Source organism: Schistocerca gregaria, chromosome 7 (genome assembly GCF_023897955.1).
Source record: "Schistocerca gregaria isolate iqSchGreg1 chromosome 7, iqSchGreg1.2, whole genome shotgun sequence".
NCBI lineage: Eukaryota > Metazoa > Arthropoda > Insecta > Orthoptera > Acrididae > Schistocerca > Schistocerca gregaria.
In genome coordinates this window covers 199,415,929-199,436,026 of record NC_064926.1, presented here as the reverse complement: position 1 = coordinate 199,436,026, position 20,098 = coordinate 199,415,929, and the positions used below count along the sequence as shown (strand labels likewise).

Below are 20,098 nucleotides of genomic sequence, written 5' to 3'. Positions count from 1 at the left end.
GCAGAGAACAGTGGACTGCTCGATGATCTAATCGTGCCTTTGCGCAGCGTAATGTCGAACTCTGACTTGGCTATAGCAAAGCTATCGAGTGCCCAGCATCTTGGTCTGCACGAGATGGGAGAACCGTTGGTTATCTTAATATGGTGCACAGTATTATGCAGAAGTTTTTCGGAGCACCTGGTGGCCTGGTAAGTTTTTCAGCAGGAAAGCACACTCACCTTCATGCGCCTGTACCAACTTTGTGGTGTGATAATTGGTACAACAGTGGAAGCCAGCAGCAGCAGCTAGTCCTGTGATGCCGACGCCAATCAAACATTGGCTACATCTGGAAGAAGATTATAGTAGGCCAAAAGATCTGTGCCGATTATCACCTCTGTGACTCTGGCGATGGTAAAACTCTATCAGAACAGACAATGTAATCCTATGTTCAATTCCATGATCTTTGTCCCGCATTTAGTTATAACTTAACTGATGGTGGCTGTTAAAACATAATGCGGTGGGCAGCCTGCAGCAGTGCCTTGAAATTCAGGAAGAGCGCTCAAATCAGAGACACTATCGATGAGGAACTTCACACCACAGCCACACCCACTGTTGAACAGATGCTCAGATGACAACGAGAAGTCGGCTGCACGTAGGACCGACTGCCACTGGCATTTGGGTAGCTACATGGTGCCGTAAATTTCATTTCTTCATCACTGAATCGTCAATAGTACTAACATAACCACTACTCCTTGTAAGGCAACTTGGTGTGGCTGGCCAACAGACACCTGGACTGTGTACGGTAGCATCACCCGACGTCTTCCGTGCTGCCTTGAGACAACAGTGTGCTGATCTGTGTGCACAACAGCTCCACTTTTGCTGCTAATACCTCGTAATCTGTGTGTGCTACAGATGTGTGTGATAATGTAGTATTCCAATGTTCTGTAACTGCGCTGAGACCAACATTGGGAGGACGGCCTTCTGTAGTCGGTCGGCTAGTTCCATCACTGCGTCTGTTAGCTACTATGGCTTCACCTGCAGTAGTAATTTGTTGCTCCATAGTGTAGCCGCTTGGCTACACTGTCTAAAGGATCATTCTAAGAAATACCAAATTAATATCAACCTGAAGATGCCTAAATAAGGTGAAGCATGTAGTTGAAAAATAAAAAAAACTAAAATTGCAACCAAGACTGTTTTCAATCAATACTGTCAAGCACTGGTTTGCTGTATTCCACAGATGGACTGGAAGAAATTCACCAGGAAACCTCTAGATTTTCATTTCTCCTCGCTGAACTTGAATTGCTTCTCTAAATTTTTCTTTGGTTTCCTTTACTGCTTGCTCAATGTACAGATTGAATTACATCAGGGATAGGCTCCAACTCTGTCTCACTCCGCTCTCAGCCACTACTTCCCTTTCATGCCTCTTGAGTTTTATAACTGTGGTCTGGTTCCTTTGCAAGTTGTAAATAGCCTTTTGCTCCTGGTATTTTACCATGACTATCTTCAGAATTTCCAAGAGAGTATTCTGCATATGTACACTAAAAGAAAAAAGAGAAGTTCTCTGAGCTGTTACATGTGCCTGTGCACTACCCACCAATTACCTGCAGGCATCTGCGTGCCTTTGATAACCTTTTTGTTGTTTCCCTTCTTGAAGTTCCATTATTGTGAAAAACATAAATGAAATTCATAAACATAAACTGTCTGAGATTCTCTATAGTTCTAAGTATAACACATAGTAAAAAAACACTTTTTCTATGTTTCGCATTCTGTTGTTGCACATGACAACTTTTGAAGTCCCCAACCTACATTATATTGGTAGACTGTTTCAAAGATGTTATTATTGTGTTCTGGTGTACTGCCAAGCAAAAAACTACATCCTCAAGGAAATTTAGTGATAATTACAAATTCTGTATCTTCTTACAGAATACAAATTAAATACTCTATGTAGGTTAGCACTCTGCCGTGTAGACAATGGAGTAGTATTACGTACAGAATACAGGAAGTCAGAACTCATCAAGGTTTTTGACAGCTATCTTGTCTGTGTTTGAGGAAAGTGTATTACTACAAGGTATGTGGTTCCAAAGTGCTTCTAGCATCTTAATAAACACAGAGGAGGAAAGGACTCAAATCGGCTTCCCTTTAGATATTTTGGTAGTATCAAGGAGTCATGACTAAGAGAAGTCAGTGTAGTGACTGAATAGCTATCCATGATTCCCTGTTTGAAGTTTTTTGATTTCCACTGTTTCAAATCTCTCTGTTCTGAGTACTAGTTTGGCTTCTAAACAATGCTGTATGAGGATAGGGTCAGTTTCCTGGAGCTCTTAGCACCTGTGATGTTTCTTTTACATACAGCACACCAATCCTTTAGTGTGCTGGATTACATTTATAACAACACTGACAGTAATATCCCCTGTGTTTTTCAGTTCACATCTCTCAGAAATATCTAATTTCCTGCCTGATGCCTAATGGCAATCTGTAATAGACACGTTCAACTGAACCTAGACAGGGCAATTAATCAGATATGGAATATAATTTTACTCCTAATTTTGTATTGGGAATTTTCACTCTTCTTATTAACCACAAATACCATTTGGGAACAAATGTCTTGACACCTTAACATTAGAACACAGTTAATAAGTCAGTTGTCCACTAGTAGGTCAATGATGTGACTACTAATAATTTGTTTGTTTTGCTGCTTTTGGTTTTTCTATTATAAGTGCAATGCATCTGGTGTCAGATTAAGTGCCATATCACAAAGTGAAGTCCTTCTGTTCTGAGTTTTTGGATCTGTTTGCCCCATGGTTAGATTGTGCAAACAGTTTCACAGCATACATCACCTTCAAACACTCCGCCCACCATCACTTTTTTTTTGGGTGCAGCTGATGCAGTAGCTTTACATAACTACGTTAAGATGGAGCTGGATCACTCAGTGTCATTGGAGAATGATTAAAGCAATTTCCTCAAGTCAATATGCTATGCCCTTAGCAATCCTAAGGCAGCTGTCTGGTCAACTTCAGCTCTGTGGCGACTTCAAGGTCACTTTAATGCACAGTCAGTCGTAAGCATTCCCCTATCCTGCCTACAGGCGTTGCCCACAAAGGCGATTGGAAGTTATTCCTTTTGAAAATTGACTCGGTTGAAGCCCACCTTCAGATTCTGTTGGATGAGGCATCAAAATCCCTTTCAGCCTTAATCAGTATCAATGGATAATGTAGAGGTTCAGTAGGGCACCTGCCATATTTCAGCATTTTTTTAGAACAGGTTATGTCGGCTGTCCATCAATGTGTTATCTATCTTGATAATATCATCATGTAGGTGCTACCACAGAGGTAACTGCCATTCTGTGTTTACTGTTCTCCAGGCCGTGGGCCTCAAATGTAATCTAACCAAGTCTCACTTTTACCAGCTGTCCATTGTTTATAGGGGTCATGAAATTTACCAACAGGACGTGCGCTCTAAGGACCAACATTCTGCTGCCATTACGGCTTTTCTTCCTCAATCTAATCTCTGAGAACTTCAAGCGTCACTAGACAAAGTGGCATAATATCATAAGTTTGTTCCTAGAGCAACTGATACCGCCCACTCCTTGCATATGTTACTGTGATAACGTGCTCCTTTTGTTTGGTCTGTGACACACTTTTGAACAGCGTAAGGTTACTCTTTGCTCTGTGCCGTGCTTGCAACATTTCAAGCTGGCAAGCAACTTGTCCTGGACACAAAGGTGTCCAAATATGGGGTGGGGATAGTCGTGGCCTATAACCACTCAGATGTCATTGAACAGCTTAGTGTCTTTTCATCATAGAACCACTTGTATCCCAGGATTGGCACATGGTGCCCTCCTCGGGCTGTGGGCCCAACACCTCAATTTTCGTCAGCCCTGACCGCTCCAGGAGTTGAGTAGGCCTTGTCGTACCCACCTTGCCTCAGCGATTGATGGGTTTGCTTCCTGCAACTAATGCCAACACCTCCTACTGAATAGAGCAAGTGCTGCTGCCAGTGGAGATGAAGGCTGTTTCTCTATCACCAAAGCCTCCTCCTCTCTAGTCCACAGTCACCGCTGCCTGGGCCGATGCCTCTCGTCATTGACTGACATCCTGATGGCTCCTGCCTCTGTCACCAGTCCTGCCTACCAGACAGTCCAGGGTTTCCTGACAGCAAGGGGGAGCCCTCACCCCAATCAGTTTTGCCCATATGTACCACCTAGGCAGATTAGAAATTTCTCACATATTTGGTAGTTGCTTCCGTCGCCACAATAGATGTCTCTGCAGTAACAGCATCATGGATGGTGATACCTGGTCCTTCCCTCCACAAGGAAGGAAGAGTATAGTAACGGTTGGTTGGTTGTTTGTGGGAAGAGACCAAACAGCGAGGTCATCGGTCTCATCGAATTAGGGAAGGATGGGGAAGAAAGTCGGCCATGTCCTTTCAAAGGAACCATCCCAGCATTTGCCAGGAGCGATTTAGGGAAATCACGGAAAACCTAAATCAGGATGGCCGGATGCAGGATTGAACCGATGTCCTCCCGTATGTGAGTCCAGTGTGCTACCAGAGTATAGTAACCCACTGGTTACTACACCTACAGCGTATGTAAGCTGTGCCACTACGGCAAGCACAGTGTGTGCCAACATGCAAATGGCATGCCCACAAATACCCGAGCACTGTCACTGACTGCAGCCACCTGGGCTGCCATGCATCATGAAGGCAGTGACACCAGACAGAGACAGCACCTTTCCAAGGCCTTACACATGCTTCCGGGCCCTCAGTTGTTAATGTTTCCGAGACATGTAACTACACTAGACTCCTGCTAAACCGGCGATCCATCACACATATGGGTTCCGAATTAGCCGAAGTGCCAGATTGTTGAGAGTATCTAACATTTAGTATAAACACATAGGGATTGTACTTTATCAAATCAAAACATACATTCACTTTTACAGAAAACTAGTCCTCGAGTGCGTACATGCATATTAGTATCACTCGACATTCACTATTAAACATGTCACAAAGTTTTAGTTGTTAGCATTATGATATGCAACGGTACTATGCTTTATCACATGATGGCTTTACAAGCATTTCATAGTTCCTGCCATGTTTCTGATTGTTGTGTCATGTACTCGCGTAAGATATCTCCAGCTTCAGCACCAGCAATTTGAGATATCCTCATGTTATCTCCTCCTATGTCCTCTTCTTCATCAGTTTCATCGTAACTTTCCTGTGAGTTTATGATTACCTCTTTTCTGCTTAAGTTTGGTCATTAATAGTTGCTCGTCCAACACTGTTGCCAGCAACAATGATTTCCTGTGAAGAACCTCAGTTCAGCTTATATCTAATTTTGAGTTTCTGCTTGAGGTCTAGCATAATGTGTTTCCCTTTAGATGCCATGATAATGATCCGTCAGGAAAGGCACAATTTCAAACCGTACAGGAATGTTGAATATTATAATTAATTAACACCACTGTTTTAGATGAAATTTCATTATTGTAGGCATCATTTCATGTTGAACAGCTAGAAGCTGGAAAGGTGCCAAATTTCTGAGAGGCCGGACTACTGAGGGCCATATTAGTGAGAGTTTAGTGTATCTGTTCTGTAAATCTTGTTGTCACTCTGTGAGTCTACTTACATTGTACTCTTCTTCCTGTCACTATGTGACTAAATAAATTTGTGTTTCTCTTAGTCATGTGTTTCCATGTGTCCCTAGTTGGAATAAGTCTGTCTTGGAGAATTCATGTGAATACATCCGACTTTCATTTATGTAGTAATAAAGGGTTTTCATAGAATAAGCTGAAGGATAATGTTTTAAGTAAAATAACACATCAGATTATTTTCTTTATTAGAGTGACTGTGTACACTAACAACTGTTCAAGAAATAACAAAACAAATAAGGGGCAACTATCAACATCGTATTATCTACATATAAATGTATGTAATTCACTTTTAGGACAACATGAAGAATATGCCATTAAGCAACTAAATCAGTTAGAAAACTGAAGAATGTATTCAGCTACAATTAAGCTCCACAACATTCGTTGTGAACACATAACATGGGAGAACTTGTTGGATTTCAGGATAAAATTTGGGAAAATCTCAATTCACTTTACAATGGTTCCGTGGATAATTTGGACGTCTGGGTTGGAGGCCTGCTTGAAACGACAAAGAGGGGACCTGGTGAACTCTTCTCAGCTATTATCACAGACCAGTTCCAGAGAATACGCGATGGTGATCGCTTTTGGTATGCCAACATAAACAATGGGTAAGTTTCTATATTTTTAAATGATGCTAAAATGTAGCAGGCAATTGTCCTTTCCCAAAGAATCCTTGATTATAAATATTGAAAGACTGCGTGTTCCTTATTTAAATAGTAAAGTTAAAATGAATGTGTTTCCTTCTCTCTCATACTGTAAGTTCAGTTTTCAAACAACGCAAGTTAATTATCCTACTTTTTTTAATACAGGCATTTCACTGGAGAAGAAATTCAACGTATAGAAAACCTGACAGTTTATGATATTATTATGTCTGTGACAGACATGGACCATGATGATATTCAAAAAAATCCATTTGTTGTGCCTTTACATGGTAAGATTTTATCATGTTTCTTGCACATTATCACTTCATGATTTTCATTTTTAAAATTATTGCTCATTTTTCAAATTATTGTTATCACAACAATCGATATTCTGTTCCTGTAACTAAATTTTCGATTTTCATTTTAGAAATAAGTGATGAGCTATACAATTTTCTTAATAATTTCAATCAAACACTACTGTGACTCTCTTATGGTTAGCAGTTAATTCCATTGTATTCATGCAAATAGTACTGGCTAAATTGAAAAAATACACCTATTACTCTAAAACCTTTGTTACAGTTTTAATATGAATACTTTATTAATGACATTTAATGTATATACATGGAAGTATGAACAATTCAAGGAGAAAAAAAGAAAAAAAGAAAAGAGAAACAAGGGAGTGTCAAAAGCAATATACAAATATGAGATCAAAGAATAAACAGGGACCAGCTACAATATAGCAATGCATAATGACACTGCATCTCTATTACACTTCATCATGCCCCCCCCCCCAATCAACTTCTAACAGTACTTCTTATTGAAAAGGGTGTGACATCCAGATCACGTGACGACAGGTGGAGGGGTAGATGGTTCTGCCTAGTCTGCTGTAGATTCATCAGGTGTCTTGTCAAGTATCTGTTGCAGCTTGTACTTATCAGTGGAGGGCTGTGCGACTCTGCCAAGTTTGCCATAGACTCATCAGGCATTTTGTCTGGCATCCATTGCTGCTTGTCCAATTTACACATACAAGCTTAAGAGGTCCAGAAAGCAGGTTGAAGGTGATCGATGGAAATTGTAGTTGAAGCACAATTAACGTCTACCTTAAATATCTTCGATTCTCAACTAAAGACTGTATATCGTCTATCATATGATGGCTGCAAAGCTTTGCAGAAAGCTTCATGTCCAACAAAAACCTGGTTACATTTCCAAGATCAGCAAAACTGAAAGGACAGCAAATATGTTGCTCTTTCAGTATGACTGGACTAACTGGTGAATATGCAAACATAATTTTTGAACAAAGTTTGATTCCTCAATCAGGTTTTTCGGCATGTTGCTGAAGAAATCACAGGGCAATGAAACTGGTTGACCATTAATCAGCTCCACTGTTGTGGTATTAAGATCTTCCTTGATGGAAGTAGGGCTGCTGAATATCTGCCAGGAAAAACAATGTAATTCTCAAGACACAAATTTTTCAGGAGTGAAGAAAAAACAAGTAAACAAGTGAAATAGCCATGCATGCTTGTACTGCCATTGTTAATCAGTTGAAATGAGTTGGCAAGCAGTCGAAATGAGTTCACTAGTTGTTAATGTATAATAATTTTGACAACGTGCGACTTTAAAATCAAGATATGAGACATGATCATTGGATGTCCATGTAAAAACGTAATTCTAAAGGAATTGGCACCCATCCGCATGGGTGTATGTGCGGATGCGCGCGCGAGTGTACACCTGTCCTTTTTTCCCCCCTAAGGTAAGTCTTTCCGCTCCCGGGATTGGAATGACTCCTTACCCTCTCCCTTAAAACCCCCATCCTTTTGTCTTTCCCTCTCCTTCCCTCTTTCCTGAAGAAGCAACCGTCGGTTGCGAAAGCTAGAAATTCTGTGTGTGTGTTTGTGTGTTTTATTTATTGTGCCTGTCTACCGGCGCTTTCCCGCTTGGTAAGTCTTGGAATCTTTGTTTTTAATATATTTTTCCCATGTGGAAGTTTCTTTCTATGTCATTCTTGATTCTTGTTACTGGAGTCTGGTATTATTCTAATGGTTTTGGGCTCTTTCTTCTCCAGCTCTCTGAGGAGTCATTTATTGCTAACCAGGAACAGCATTACAGCTGCATACAAAGTCATTGGATTCAGAAATGTTGTGTAACAATCCTGATGTTTTGGAAAAGGCATTTCTATTGTAGATTGATTCTGATGTAGGCTATATAAAGCTTGCAAAGCAATTCATGTAGGTAAAAAAAAGTAGCTTCGAGCTTTCAACAACTGTATAATGAGAGCATTAAATGTAATATAATACTGTGTAACATATCAGCATGATACCATTTTGAGTATGAGGGAGGAGGGACAAATAAGAGAGAAGCAGGAACAATCTAGGTTTGAATCAATGCATGTGGAATTAATCATACCATTTTTGATTTTTCAGGAGACAATATAAATTCCAAATGTAAATTAGAAAAAAGTACATGCCTGAGTATGACAACAGATGAAAATTTAACATGCTACCATCTACCACTTCTTAATTCATCTAAAGATGTTGAAGCCTGCTCCACTTTACAGACATATGACTACTTCAGAAACAGTGAAAAAGCATTTATTGTAACATACCTTGCTTGTGGAGTTCTCATAATTGGTAAGTTACTTGAACTTTATTGAAAAATATATAAAAAAATAACTCAGTTTTTCATCTGACATGTACAAAAATACATTTAATTGTGTGAATTCTTAATTTCTTGAAGTTCAGAAAGCTGCCAGACATGTTGTAAATCCTGAAGGATCTTCTCATTATGGATCTATTAGAATGAAATGTACATCTAATCTAAGCTTTGTTTTCAATGTCATATGATTTACCATCTGGATTTTGAGGTGAACTGAGGATCTCTCGACAGCAAGTATACAGCATCTTAGGACAGACATTAACAGTTAATTTAGGTGTGTCTTGGCAAAATATGGGCTATAATATTTATGTTATACACATAATACCTCGGTGACTGATATTCAACTTCAGCTTTGTGTGTACGTGACATGTGTTAAGGTAGTGTAAGTAGTGATTCACAAGCTTCAACATGGCCACAAGGAATAAGGCTTGTTCCATTACCTTCAGTTGTTATTCTAATTCCCATATGGTGTACTGTGACCAAGATTTTTAAGTAGAGAGATCAAACTAAATGGCACATTCACAGCATAGATGTGACAGGCAAACACTTTACACAACTGTTGAAAATAGGACCTGTCTAAACCCAAGGCCTTTTTACTTAAATAGGCTTAGGTTAGAATGTCATGTCCCATCCTCCATTTTCTGAAGCATCAGCTATAATTGAGGAGCTATGGATTCAAGGCTGTAAGAAGAGCATAAATCAAAACATCATCTACAAACAAAGAGTCTTCACTGTGCTGTTTATCAGAATGGTAAAGAGAACAACACTTAAAATGCTCCCTTTAGGGACACTATCGTGCAAAGTTACTTCATAGTGTGTCTGTTATTTGGTAAGGGCATTTTTACTCTGAAAGGAAGGATTCCAATATAACTGACACTTTCACATAAGTGCCAGTTGTGAAGCTGGCTAAGTGTACTTCCACGTGGTGGTGTACAAGGGTCGGTTTACACTTAATTTTGTTTTACGTTAACTAAGCCTTTCTGTGCTTTGGCTGATGGATGCACTTTCTCAATATAGTTTCCATTAAGCTGCATACACTTGCACCAGGGATGTGAAAACTCCTGTAGGCCCTCCTCAAACCACTTTCAATGAGTCTGTCACACTCACCATAGGACAGCTGCTAGCAGTTCCTAAGTGTTGGCAAAATGGTGTCCACACAGAGGTACCTTCATAGTCCTGAATAGGTGGTAATCAGAAGGGGCCAAGTCAGAACAATATGGCAAGTGGAGCAGTACCTGGAATCCCTTGTCAGTGTGGTTATCCGAAACATAAGGGGATGAGAGTTGTGTTGCAAGAGCATTCCTTTCGCTCACTTTCCAGGGTGGTTCTGCTGAACTGCATGGCAAGACTCATTGAGAGTTACATCACACAATTCAAAAGAAATAACCAGGAAAATGGGCCAAAGGAGTGCTCTGGCAACACAACGCTAATCCCCACACATTTCGTATAACCACAGCTGCAATCATTCTGGGATTCCAGGTACTGCCACATCCACCACATTCTTCTGACTTGGCTCTTTCCAATTACCACCTATTCAGGCCTATGAAGGTACCTAGGAGCTGCAAGCAACTGTCCTGCGATGGGTGCGACAAACTCAATGAATGCGGTTTGAGGAGGGCCTGCAGGAGTTTCCACATCTGTGCTGCAATGCATACAGCTTAATGTAGACTCTGTTACGAACGTGCATGTTATCAGGCAACGCACAGGATGCTTCATGAGCATAAAACAAAATAAATGTAAACCAAACTAAACACCCCTCGTACAACACCCTGTGGAAGTACAACTCAGCCAGTTTCGCTAATGTAACTTCTGCGACAGTGTGTCAGTTATATTGAAATACTTCCTTGCACAATAGACATTATATTACCAAATAAGAGAGATATTCTCGAGCAACTTTATATAAAAGAATAGTGTCCCTGAAGGAGGCATGTTAAGTGTTGCTCTCTTTACCATACTTATCAGTACAATGAGCACAGTGAAGCCTTCTTGGATTGTAGATAATTTTTTGATTTATTGCTCTTCTTACAGCAATGGCAGCTGGAGACTTCTAGCATAAGGAGTCACCTTCATCTGCCAACAGCTCGTCAAAGAGGACAGAGGAGTGGGCAGTGTTTCAGGGCAACTTCTTGCCCTTGGGTTGGGAAATTGCCCCTACAAGGCAGAATAACTGGCCACGATCAATGTCATGAGGATGCAGAAGACGATGGAAACCATTACATTAAAAACACACAGTACATGTAGCCTTAACAGAAAAAGTGTCCATAGCAGAGCTACCCATGAGGGAAAGATCGAATAGTCAACAAAAGAGTAATGTTCTACAAGTCAGACTATGGAATGTCAGAAGTTTCAAAGTAGTAGGGAAGCTAGAAAATCTGCAAATGCAAATGCTTAATCTATGTTTAATGAAGTCCAGTAAAGTGAAATAGAAAGAAGATACTGATTTTGGCGCAGATGAATATAGAGTACTACTAAGAACAGTGAGAAATGGTATAATGGGAGTAGTATTCGTTAGGAACAGGAAGGTAGGGTAGAGAGTAAGTTAGTGTGAACAGTTCAATGACAGAGTTGTGCTCATCAGAAGCTGCAACAAACCAAGGCCAATGACAATAATTCAAGTATACATGCTGATGTTACGAGCAGAAGATGACAATGCAGAGGATGAATACAAGGATATCGAATGAGTAATTCAGTATGTGAAGGGAGATGATCTAATAATAATGGGGGATTAGAATGCAGCAGCAGGTGATAGAAGAGAAGAAAGGTTTATGGGAAATATGTGCTTGCTAGAAGGAATGAGAGAGGAATAAGACTAATTGAGTTCTGCAATAAAATTCAGCCAGTAGCAGTGATTATATTTTTCAAAAATTGCAAGAGGGGAATGTGTACTTGGAAAATACCAACACCCACAGGAAGATTCCAGCTTGATTACATCACGGTCAGAAACAGGTTCTGAAATCAGATAAAGGATTCTAAGGCATATCCAGGGACGAAACAGAGACTCATAAAACAATTTAGTATTACAGTAAAAATGAAATTTGAGAGAATTGTCTGGAAGAATCAACACAGAAAGAAGTAGGATACTTAAGTTCTGAGCAATAATGAGATGCGTTTGAAATTCTCTAAGGCTGAAGATTAGCAATATACTTAACATTCAAACTGGTAACCATGTAGTAAGATTCCCATTTTAACCCCCCTCCCCAAATTTTTCTTCCCGTGATGTATCAGGGGTGTTCGATTCCAATTGCTAGGACTTATGTTTCTGTTGGCTGTCCTGGGAGGTGAACCCCCCCTGCAGATAAGTACAAGTCAGTACATGTATTGCTCAGACCCCACTCCCAAATTTGTAATGTAGATATTATTCAATAGATTTGCAGTGAGGGTAGTATCAGAGGAAAACCCAGCCAACAAGGTAAAAATTGTTAGGGAACTGTGTTACTCTTCCAACAACATCATAATGTTTTTTCTCTCCTTTTTTAACTATTGGCTGTCACTTCCTTCTGCAGTGTTCAAAACGTTAATTTCTTATTTACAAAACTAGAAATAAAATATGAAAACATACATTTTAAAAACTGAAGAAAATCTCCTATATTCTCAAGGTAACAATAGATATGAAACATTGTACATCCAATTGCCAAACTCCAGTGTTGTACTGAACAGGCACATATCAAAAAAAGTTTTGCATCACCTCGGTTCCGAGAGTTCCGGAACCCGTACAGAAAATTGGAAGTGAGATCAACATAAACATCATTTGTGACCTTTTCATTGCTCATGAAAGCTGGACATTGCTTGTTGTACCACCATACAGTGAGACCATCAGAGGTGGTGGTCCAGACTGCTGTAGACATCGGCACCTCTAATACCCAGTAGCACGACGTCTTGCACTGATGCATGCCTGTATTTTTCATGGCATACTATCCAAAAGTTCATCAAGACACTGTTGGTCCAGACTGTCCGACTCCTCAATGCCAATTCGGCTTAGATCCCTCAGAGTGGCCGGTAGATCATGTCGTCCATAAACGGCCCTTTACAATCTATCCCAGGCATGTTTGATAGGGTTCATGTCTGGATAACATGCTGGTAACTCTAGTCGAGCAATGTCATTATCCTGAGGGAAGTCATTCACAAGATGTGCTCGAAGGGGGGCGCGAATTGTCATCCATGAAGGCGAATGCCTATCAGCTTGACCGGGTTGCCTCCGACGATTGTCTGGTTGAAGGCATATGCGACACTCATCGGTGAAGAGAATATCATCCAAATCCTGAGTGCTCCATTTGGCATGTTGTTGGGCCCATCTGTACCGTGCTGCACTGTGTCGTGGTTGCACAGACGGACCTCGCCATGGACGTCAGGAATGGAGATGTGCATCGTGCAGCCTACTGTGCACAGTTTGAGTCGTAACATGATGTCCTTTTGCTGCATGAAAAGCATTGCCCATTGTGGTGGCATTGCTGTCAGGGTTCCCCCGAGCCACCATCTGTAGGTAGCGGTCATTCACTGCAGTAGTAGCCCTTGGGCGGCCTGAGCGAGGCATGTCATTGACAGTTCCTGTCTCTCTGTATCTCCTCCATGTCTGAACATCACCACTTTGGTTCACTCCTTAACACCTGGACACTTCCCTTGTTGAGAGCCCTTCCTGGCAGTAACTAACAGTGTGGACGCAATCTAACTGCAGTACTGACTGTCTAGGCATGGTTGAACTACAGACAACACGAGCCGTGTATCTCATTCCCGGTGGAATGACTGGAACTAATGGGCTGTCGGGCCCCCTCCGTCTAATAGGCTCTGCTCAAGCATGGTTGTTTAAATCTTTGGGTGAGTTTAGTGACATCTCTGGACAGTCAAATGGACTGTGTCTGTGATACAACATCCACAGTCAACTTCTATCTTCAGGAGTTCTGGGAACCGGGGTGATGCAAAACTTTTTTGATGTGTGTAGATACGAAGGAACAAACTGAGGATGAGGACAGGTTAATCAAACAGGTAGCTGTAAGACTTGCTACCAAAATAATGCTGTAAAACAAATGAAGAATTTATAATGAAAATGTTTTTAACCTTCCCACAAGATATTTCAAAATTATGTTTTCATAAGGTGTGGACAAGATAAAACTTCCGGCAAAAGGAAGAAAAATTAGAGTTTACCATTCCATCGACAACATGTTCATTACAGACAGAGTACAAGTTCAGGGAAGGAAATTGACCAAACTTTCTTCAAAGAGACCATATTGGCAATTTCTGTAAACCACTGAGAACCTAAATCTGGATGGTCAGATGGAGGATTTGAACTGCCATATTCCGAAACTGAGTCTGGTGTCTTCCCACAGAGCCATTCCGTCCATTAAAGTTTCTTGGAAAACCACATACAGTTTCCTATCCTAGATACCTACTTAATAGTAAATTAAATTTGTCGGTGGCTAAGAGAACTGACAACTCTGAAGTGGCCCCAAGACACGCTGGAAAGAATCTGTGTAATAAGTTACAGAGTCCACAACAATGAGCATAACATTCAAGACTAAACAATGGAAACGTCAGCAAGGAATAACAACTGGGGGGGGGGGGGGGGGGGGGGGTGTCCCTTACATAGAGCCAGGCCATCCGATGACGGCATATCTGCAGTGACAAACACTCCCTTGCTCAGTGTGCTTAGTGCCTCACCAACACCTTCACAGACAGGCACTATCCCCCAGACCTAGTCTGGAAAGAGATCTTTTGTGCTATTTCCCCCCAGACCTCCAAACCTCCAACACCAGCCACAAAGGAGTGCCCCCTTGCATCAACCAGTACCAGCCCAGAGTGGAACAACTGAACCACATACTTTGCCAGGGCTTTGATTACCTGTCATCATGCCCTGAAATGAGCAACTTCCTACCTGAGATCCTTCCCACCCCTCCTAAAGTGGTGTTCCATTGCCCACCCAAGCTCCACCACATCCTAGTCCATATCAATGGCACTCCCAATCCCAACACCTAGCCACAAGTATCATATCCCTGTGGAAGACCCAGGTGCAAGATCCACCCAATCTACCCACCCAACACTTTCTATTCCACTCGAAACAAATTTTTCCGACCCCCATCAGAGGCCGGGCTACCTGCGAAAGCAGCCATGTCATTTACCAGCTCTGCTGCAATCATTGACTACCATCCTACTATCCACCAGTATGAATGGCCACCAAGCTGTTGCCAAGAGCAAAGCAGACAACCATGCCGCACAACGTGCAGCTAAACGTAACGTGCTTGATTTCGGTGGCTTCTTCACTATCCAAGCTGTCTGGATCCAGTCCTCCACCACCAGCTTTTTTTAACTGTGCAGACGGGACTACTTCTCACAACACATTCTCCGCTCCCATTATTATCCTGCCTCAACCTATGGTAAAATAATGTCCCCACACCCTCTACCCAAAAGTTTCCATCCTCTCAATCTTATCACCTCTTCTCCATTAACATCTAACACCACTTGTTTGCTACAGTCTGCCATCGCACCCACCCATCTTTGCCCACTTCTCTCTTTTTTTCACTGCATTTTCCCCTCCTCCCTGCTCCACAACCCACTGAGACTGCACCAGTTTTCATTCAAGTCCCTGCGCACTCTCCCGCACAGAGCTCCTCTCTTCCCCTCCCGTACACTGCTATTATCTGTTCTTCTTCCCTGCCACATCTTGCCAGAGTTGGCACTCGTGTGCACGAGATGTGCTAACTTGTGTGAATGAATGGTGCACATTTCTCTTTTTGCTCCAAAGGCTGTAGTCAAAAGCTTACGTGTAAGTGTCTTTTAACTGTGGTGGTCTGCAGCTTAGTGTGTCATCTTTACGGTATGTAGCAATCTATCTTTTCCTACACTGCTTTAAAAAAGGGGGGGGGGGGGTACATATATCCATGGTGTTAATTAATTAACTAGTATGCGGGAAACCTCTGAGGAGTGGACAGCAAACTTTAAATGAAGGAAAAACATTCATATATACACATGGTCTTTAGAGAAGGGCTTTTTTTTTTTTGGGGGGGGGGGACTGTTCCTTTTTTCTCGCTCACCATTTATTTGTGCTTGGTATTTTGTTCTTATGAAAAATTTACAATTAGCAGCATAGGTGACTGATGATGGAAGGCGCCAAGAGAGGGCACTTGCCTCCCCCCTGGTGTACAGAGTTTTTATTCATTACACCCAGTCGTCTCGAGGCAGGTGAAAATCCCTGACCACGCCGGAAATCGAACCCGGGACCCTGTGCTCGGGAAGCGAGAACGCGAAAGCGAGACCACAGACTGCAGACGCTGATCATGGTGAAAAGGAATGAAGTTGTAGGTTAGCATTCAGTGGGGCTTTGGGAAAGGTAATATACAATAGCAGCAAGGCCACAGCCATTGAGGATGGTAGTTTAGAAAGAGGTAGCACAGATAGTGATAAGGTGGGTGCTTAAGGAACATAAAGTATGGAGAGTCAGTAGAGAAAATGGTTTGTGTCTTTTATATAAGAGGGTATGTTACAAGTAATAGGCTGGAGGTTTTGGTCTACAAGGGAAGAGATGCGGATGCAGTAACCAGCTACAATGGGGTGTCCTGGGAGACTGGGTTTATGTACTTTAGGAAACATGTAGAAGGTAGGAGTGTGGAGAGTAGTGAGGGTGAGGACAGAGATAAAATTAGAGGAGAGGTCCTGGAATGGACCCAAGGATCTGAGGAGGGACTGGAGATTCTGCTAGATACCTGAATTGGGTATGACTGTGGAAGGGTTTTTAGATGAGTGTATTTGACAGATGGCAAAGTCCCTCCACCAGATAACTCCTCCTCCTCTGGTTCAAAGCCACAGTGATGAAGCCTTTATCGACAGGTACGACTATAAGGTGGAGATTAGTTTCAGGTGGTAGATTGTGTTTCTTTCCATGGATGTGAGGTTGGTTTCCATGTTGAGGGGTTTGGGGAATGACAGCGAGGCAGTGGTTGAGGTTACAAATTATGGAAAGATAACACAGGATAATTTGGGGGCAGAGGGTGTGTATCCCAGTTAGATAGAGGGGAAAACTGAGTCAGGTAGAGTTTAATATTAGTTTTGCACTGAATCCGATTGGTAGCTGTAGTAGTGAAAAAGTGTTTCTGCTTTAGGGAAACAGAGAAAACTATTAACAAGCCTAGCATGTTTAAATTTGGGAGTGGGGCGAAAGATAAGCCATTTGACAAGGACAGAAACTTCTGTAGGATTGAGGTTTTCGGAGAACAGGATCATGACACTGTTGCAGGTCTGTTCAGACACACTGTATTCTGCAGGATGGCGGCTGGGAAATCCTGGAGGAGTAGTAAATGTAGGTGATCTGCAAGGCAGTGTGTGATGGCTATGAGGGGATGCTGGGCAGGTTTGATGGAAGCCTTCTGGCTCCCGTCTCTGAACAGCCTCCTGATGCTGCAATTAACAGCCCTATCCTGACGTCTACAGTCCCTGCACATTCCCACAATCAGCACTAGCATCTTTCCCCTACCCCTATCCTGCTATCTGCATAATCTTCCCCACACACCACATCACTTCTCCACCTCCACTACCCATTCCTGAAAAAGATCGCTGCTTACTTCAGACACAGTCACAGTCAGACTTTGTTGTTAATTATCATGCCCATGCATAAGGTGGCACAGTGGTTGCAGCTTAAGTTGGTAGATCACATGGCTGTTTTCACAGGTGGCACTGCCTTTTATGTGATAGGAGACGCCTATGACAGGATGGCAGTAGATGGTAGTAAGAGGATGTATGGGACAGATTTTGCATTTGGGTCTATTGTAGGTTTGAATGCTTGTGGACCAACGTCTTCAATCTATTATCCATAATCTTCCCTGCTATGTATAAGACACCAACCGCTTCCTCTGCCGAATCACCAAAGCTCCTGTTTCTTAACACCTGATGCCCTGCTCCTTACTGTTGGTACCACCTCCTCCTGCACTAAAATTCTCAATACCCCTGGGATTGCCGCTATTGAACACTACCTTTCACAATGCCTAACAGACACGAAACCCAAGACCTCCTTCCTTGGCACCATGGCCAACTACATCATCACCCACAATCCTTTCAAGGCATTATCTATTACAAAAATATGTGATACAGCAACAGGCACCTGCATGACACCACCCTATTCCAACCTATCATGGATCATCTACAGGATCCATTCCTAACCAACCAGAACCCCTCACTGATTGATTAAATGATGACATATTTACGATCTGCAACAAAATTCAGGAAATTAACTCCACATACCCTGGCACTCTCAACTTCTCCCTCATTTGATTCACCTGCTCCTCCTCGTCCCAAGACGCCTTCCTTGATATCAAGCCCCACTGCAAGGATGGCTACATCAGTACCTGTGTCCACAACATATCAACTACCAACAATAATCTGTTTTGACAGCTGCCACCCTTTCTACACCCACGTCTATAGTGATGAGCGGTCCCTCTCCAAATATGTCAATGTATCACACAACCTGATACAGATGCATATCCCCCGTAACATGTCTTCCTAGTCACTTACCATACCCAACATGCCCACTGTCTGGCCAAGGAGCAGCACACTCTCCTCAGTCACTATAACCCAGGAATGCACATTCTCTGCCCGACATCTGACGACCCCTTTTCGCACTTCGAAATGAGAATAGCCTCCCAATACTCTCTCCGCCCCTCCCACAGTGGTACTCCGTAATTTGCCCAATCTAATGCAACATCACTAACAAGCCACCTGTCTCGATGAATGGCCAGTGCCAAACTGGACTGCTGAGTTGCTGACTGTGCTACCCACCACAGTGTTTTTCACTTTAATGACTGCTACACAGCCTGTGCTACCTGCATCCTCCCACTAACACCAGTTTTTCTGAAATGCACAGGTGGGGCTCTCCCTGCAACATAACCTACATTCCTGTAAACTGCCTGGCCTCAAACCTCCACTAGCCCTTTCCCCTTCCTATTCGCACTCCTGACCTACACACACTTACCATCCTACTAGTGCACTTGCATAGCCTTTCCCCTTCTCTGCCTCCCCCCTCCCTTCCACCCCCCTCCCCCCTGCCCCCCCCCCCCCCACACACACACACATCCTTTTGATGCTGTAACTACCAGCCCACTGTTCTGTCAAGCCATGTCCCTATACACTCCCACAGACAGCATTAGCATCTTTCTGCAACCCCACACTACTATTCCTTCCCCTTCTCCCCCCTCCCCTTTTCCTGTTCTGTACCACCACTCCCCTCCCCAGTGAAGATTGTTTCTCATCTCAGACACAGTCACAGTTGTATATTAGCACCTGGATATGACAGCGGCATGTTTGTGAGAGTTATATATGTATTCATGTATATGATTTTCTTTCACGTATTTCTGACGAAGGACTTAGTTCGATAGCTAATAATATATATGAGTATTTTTTCATTCGGCCTGTCAGCCATTCAACACCTACTCTATACGATAAGGAGCATACTGTTGTTATTCCACCAAGGATTTTCCATTGTTCGAGGATACAATCAGAAATATGACTTTCAAAGTCAGCTACGTTTCTGCCTTAGGTGCGTGCTCTTCCCCTGTTAAAGGTAGACTGAATAATTGAGAAACACCTTGTTGAAGTGATCTTCCCTCCTCCTATGAAGACTGCAGGCCTACTTGTTTCTGTGAAGGATGACTCGTCACTACAACAGGGGGACGTGTACCAGATTCAGTGTTGCAACATTATATACTTATGGTCTACTTATCGAAATACAGCAACATGATTTTAACATCCACATCATTCTTTCGAGAGTCAGTGTTGAATGAAGCCATGGAGATTTGATTAGTAGACTACTTAATAAATCATGATAGTAGTTCTAATTTGAGCATGGGACGAGATCTGGCCCTTGCTATAACTAATTCTTCATGTTGTTTTAGTAACCAAAAGATACACAGAGAAAGATTTAGCCATTTGAGCACTTTGTTCAGTTGCCACAGAAGGTACACACCTATGAAGTACAGGCCAAAATCTGTGGTGTGCATTGGTGCTGCAATGGATCATGTAAGTCCACTTTTGGCATTACATCAATATCTCTGGGTTCAAAATAAAATGATGATAACACTACAAGAATGGCCAGAATATATGCAGTTGAAATGACAGTGGAAGAACTGAAACTTGAGTGGCTGCAGGACAGAAATTTTTTGAATCATTCATAATGCCATGAAAAGCTGAAAATTCGGAGGATTGATGTTT

The 20,098-nt window shown here is 42.2% G+C and overlaps 1 protein-coding gene across 1 annotated transcript in view; it reads left to right on the top strand.

Moving 5' to 3' along the window:
* LOC126281928 (dual oxidase-like) overlaps positions 1-20,098 on the top strand; it is a 234,658-nt gene that overhangs the window by 89,276 nt on the left and 125,284 nt on the right. The window contains exons 12-14 of the mRNA XM_049981262.1: positions 6,045-6,229; positions 6,431-6,552; positions 8,683-8,889. Coding sequence (XP_049837219.1) covers positions 6,045-6,229; positions 6,431-6,552; positions 8,683-8,889 — 514 coding nt within the window. The remainder of the gene's footprint in view (positions 1-6,044; positions 6,230-6,430; positions 6,553-8,682; positions 8,890-20,098) is intronic.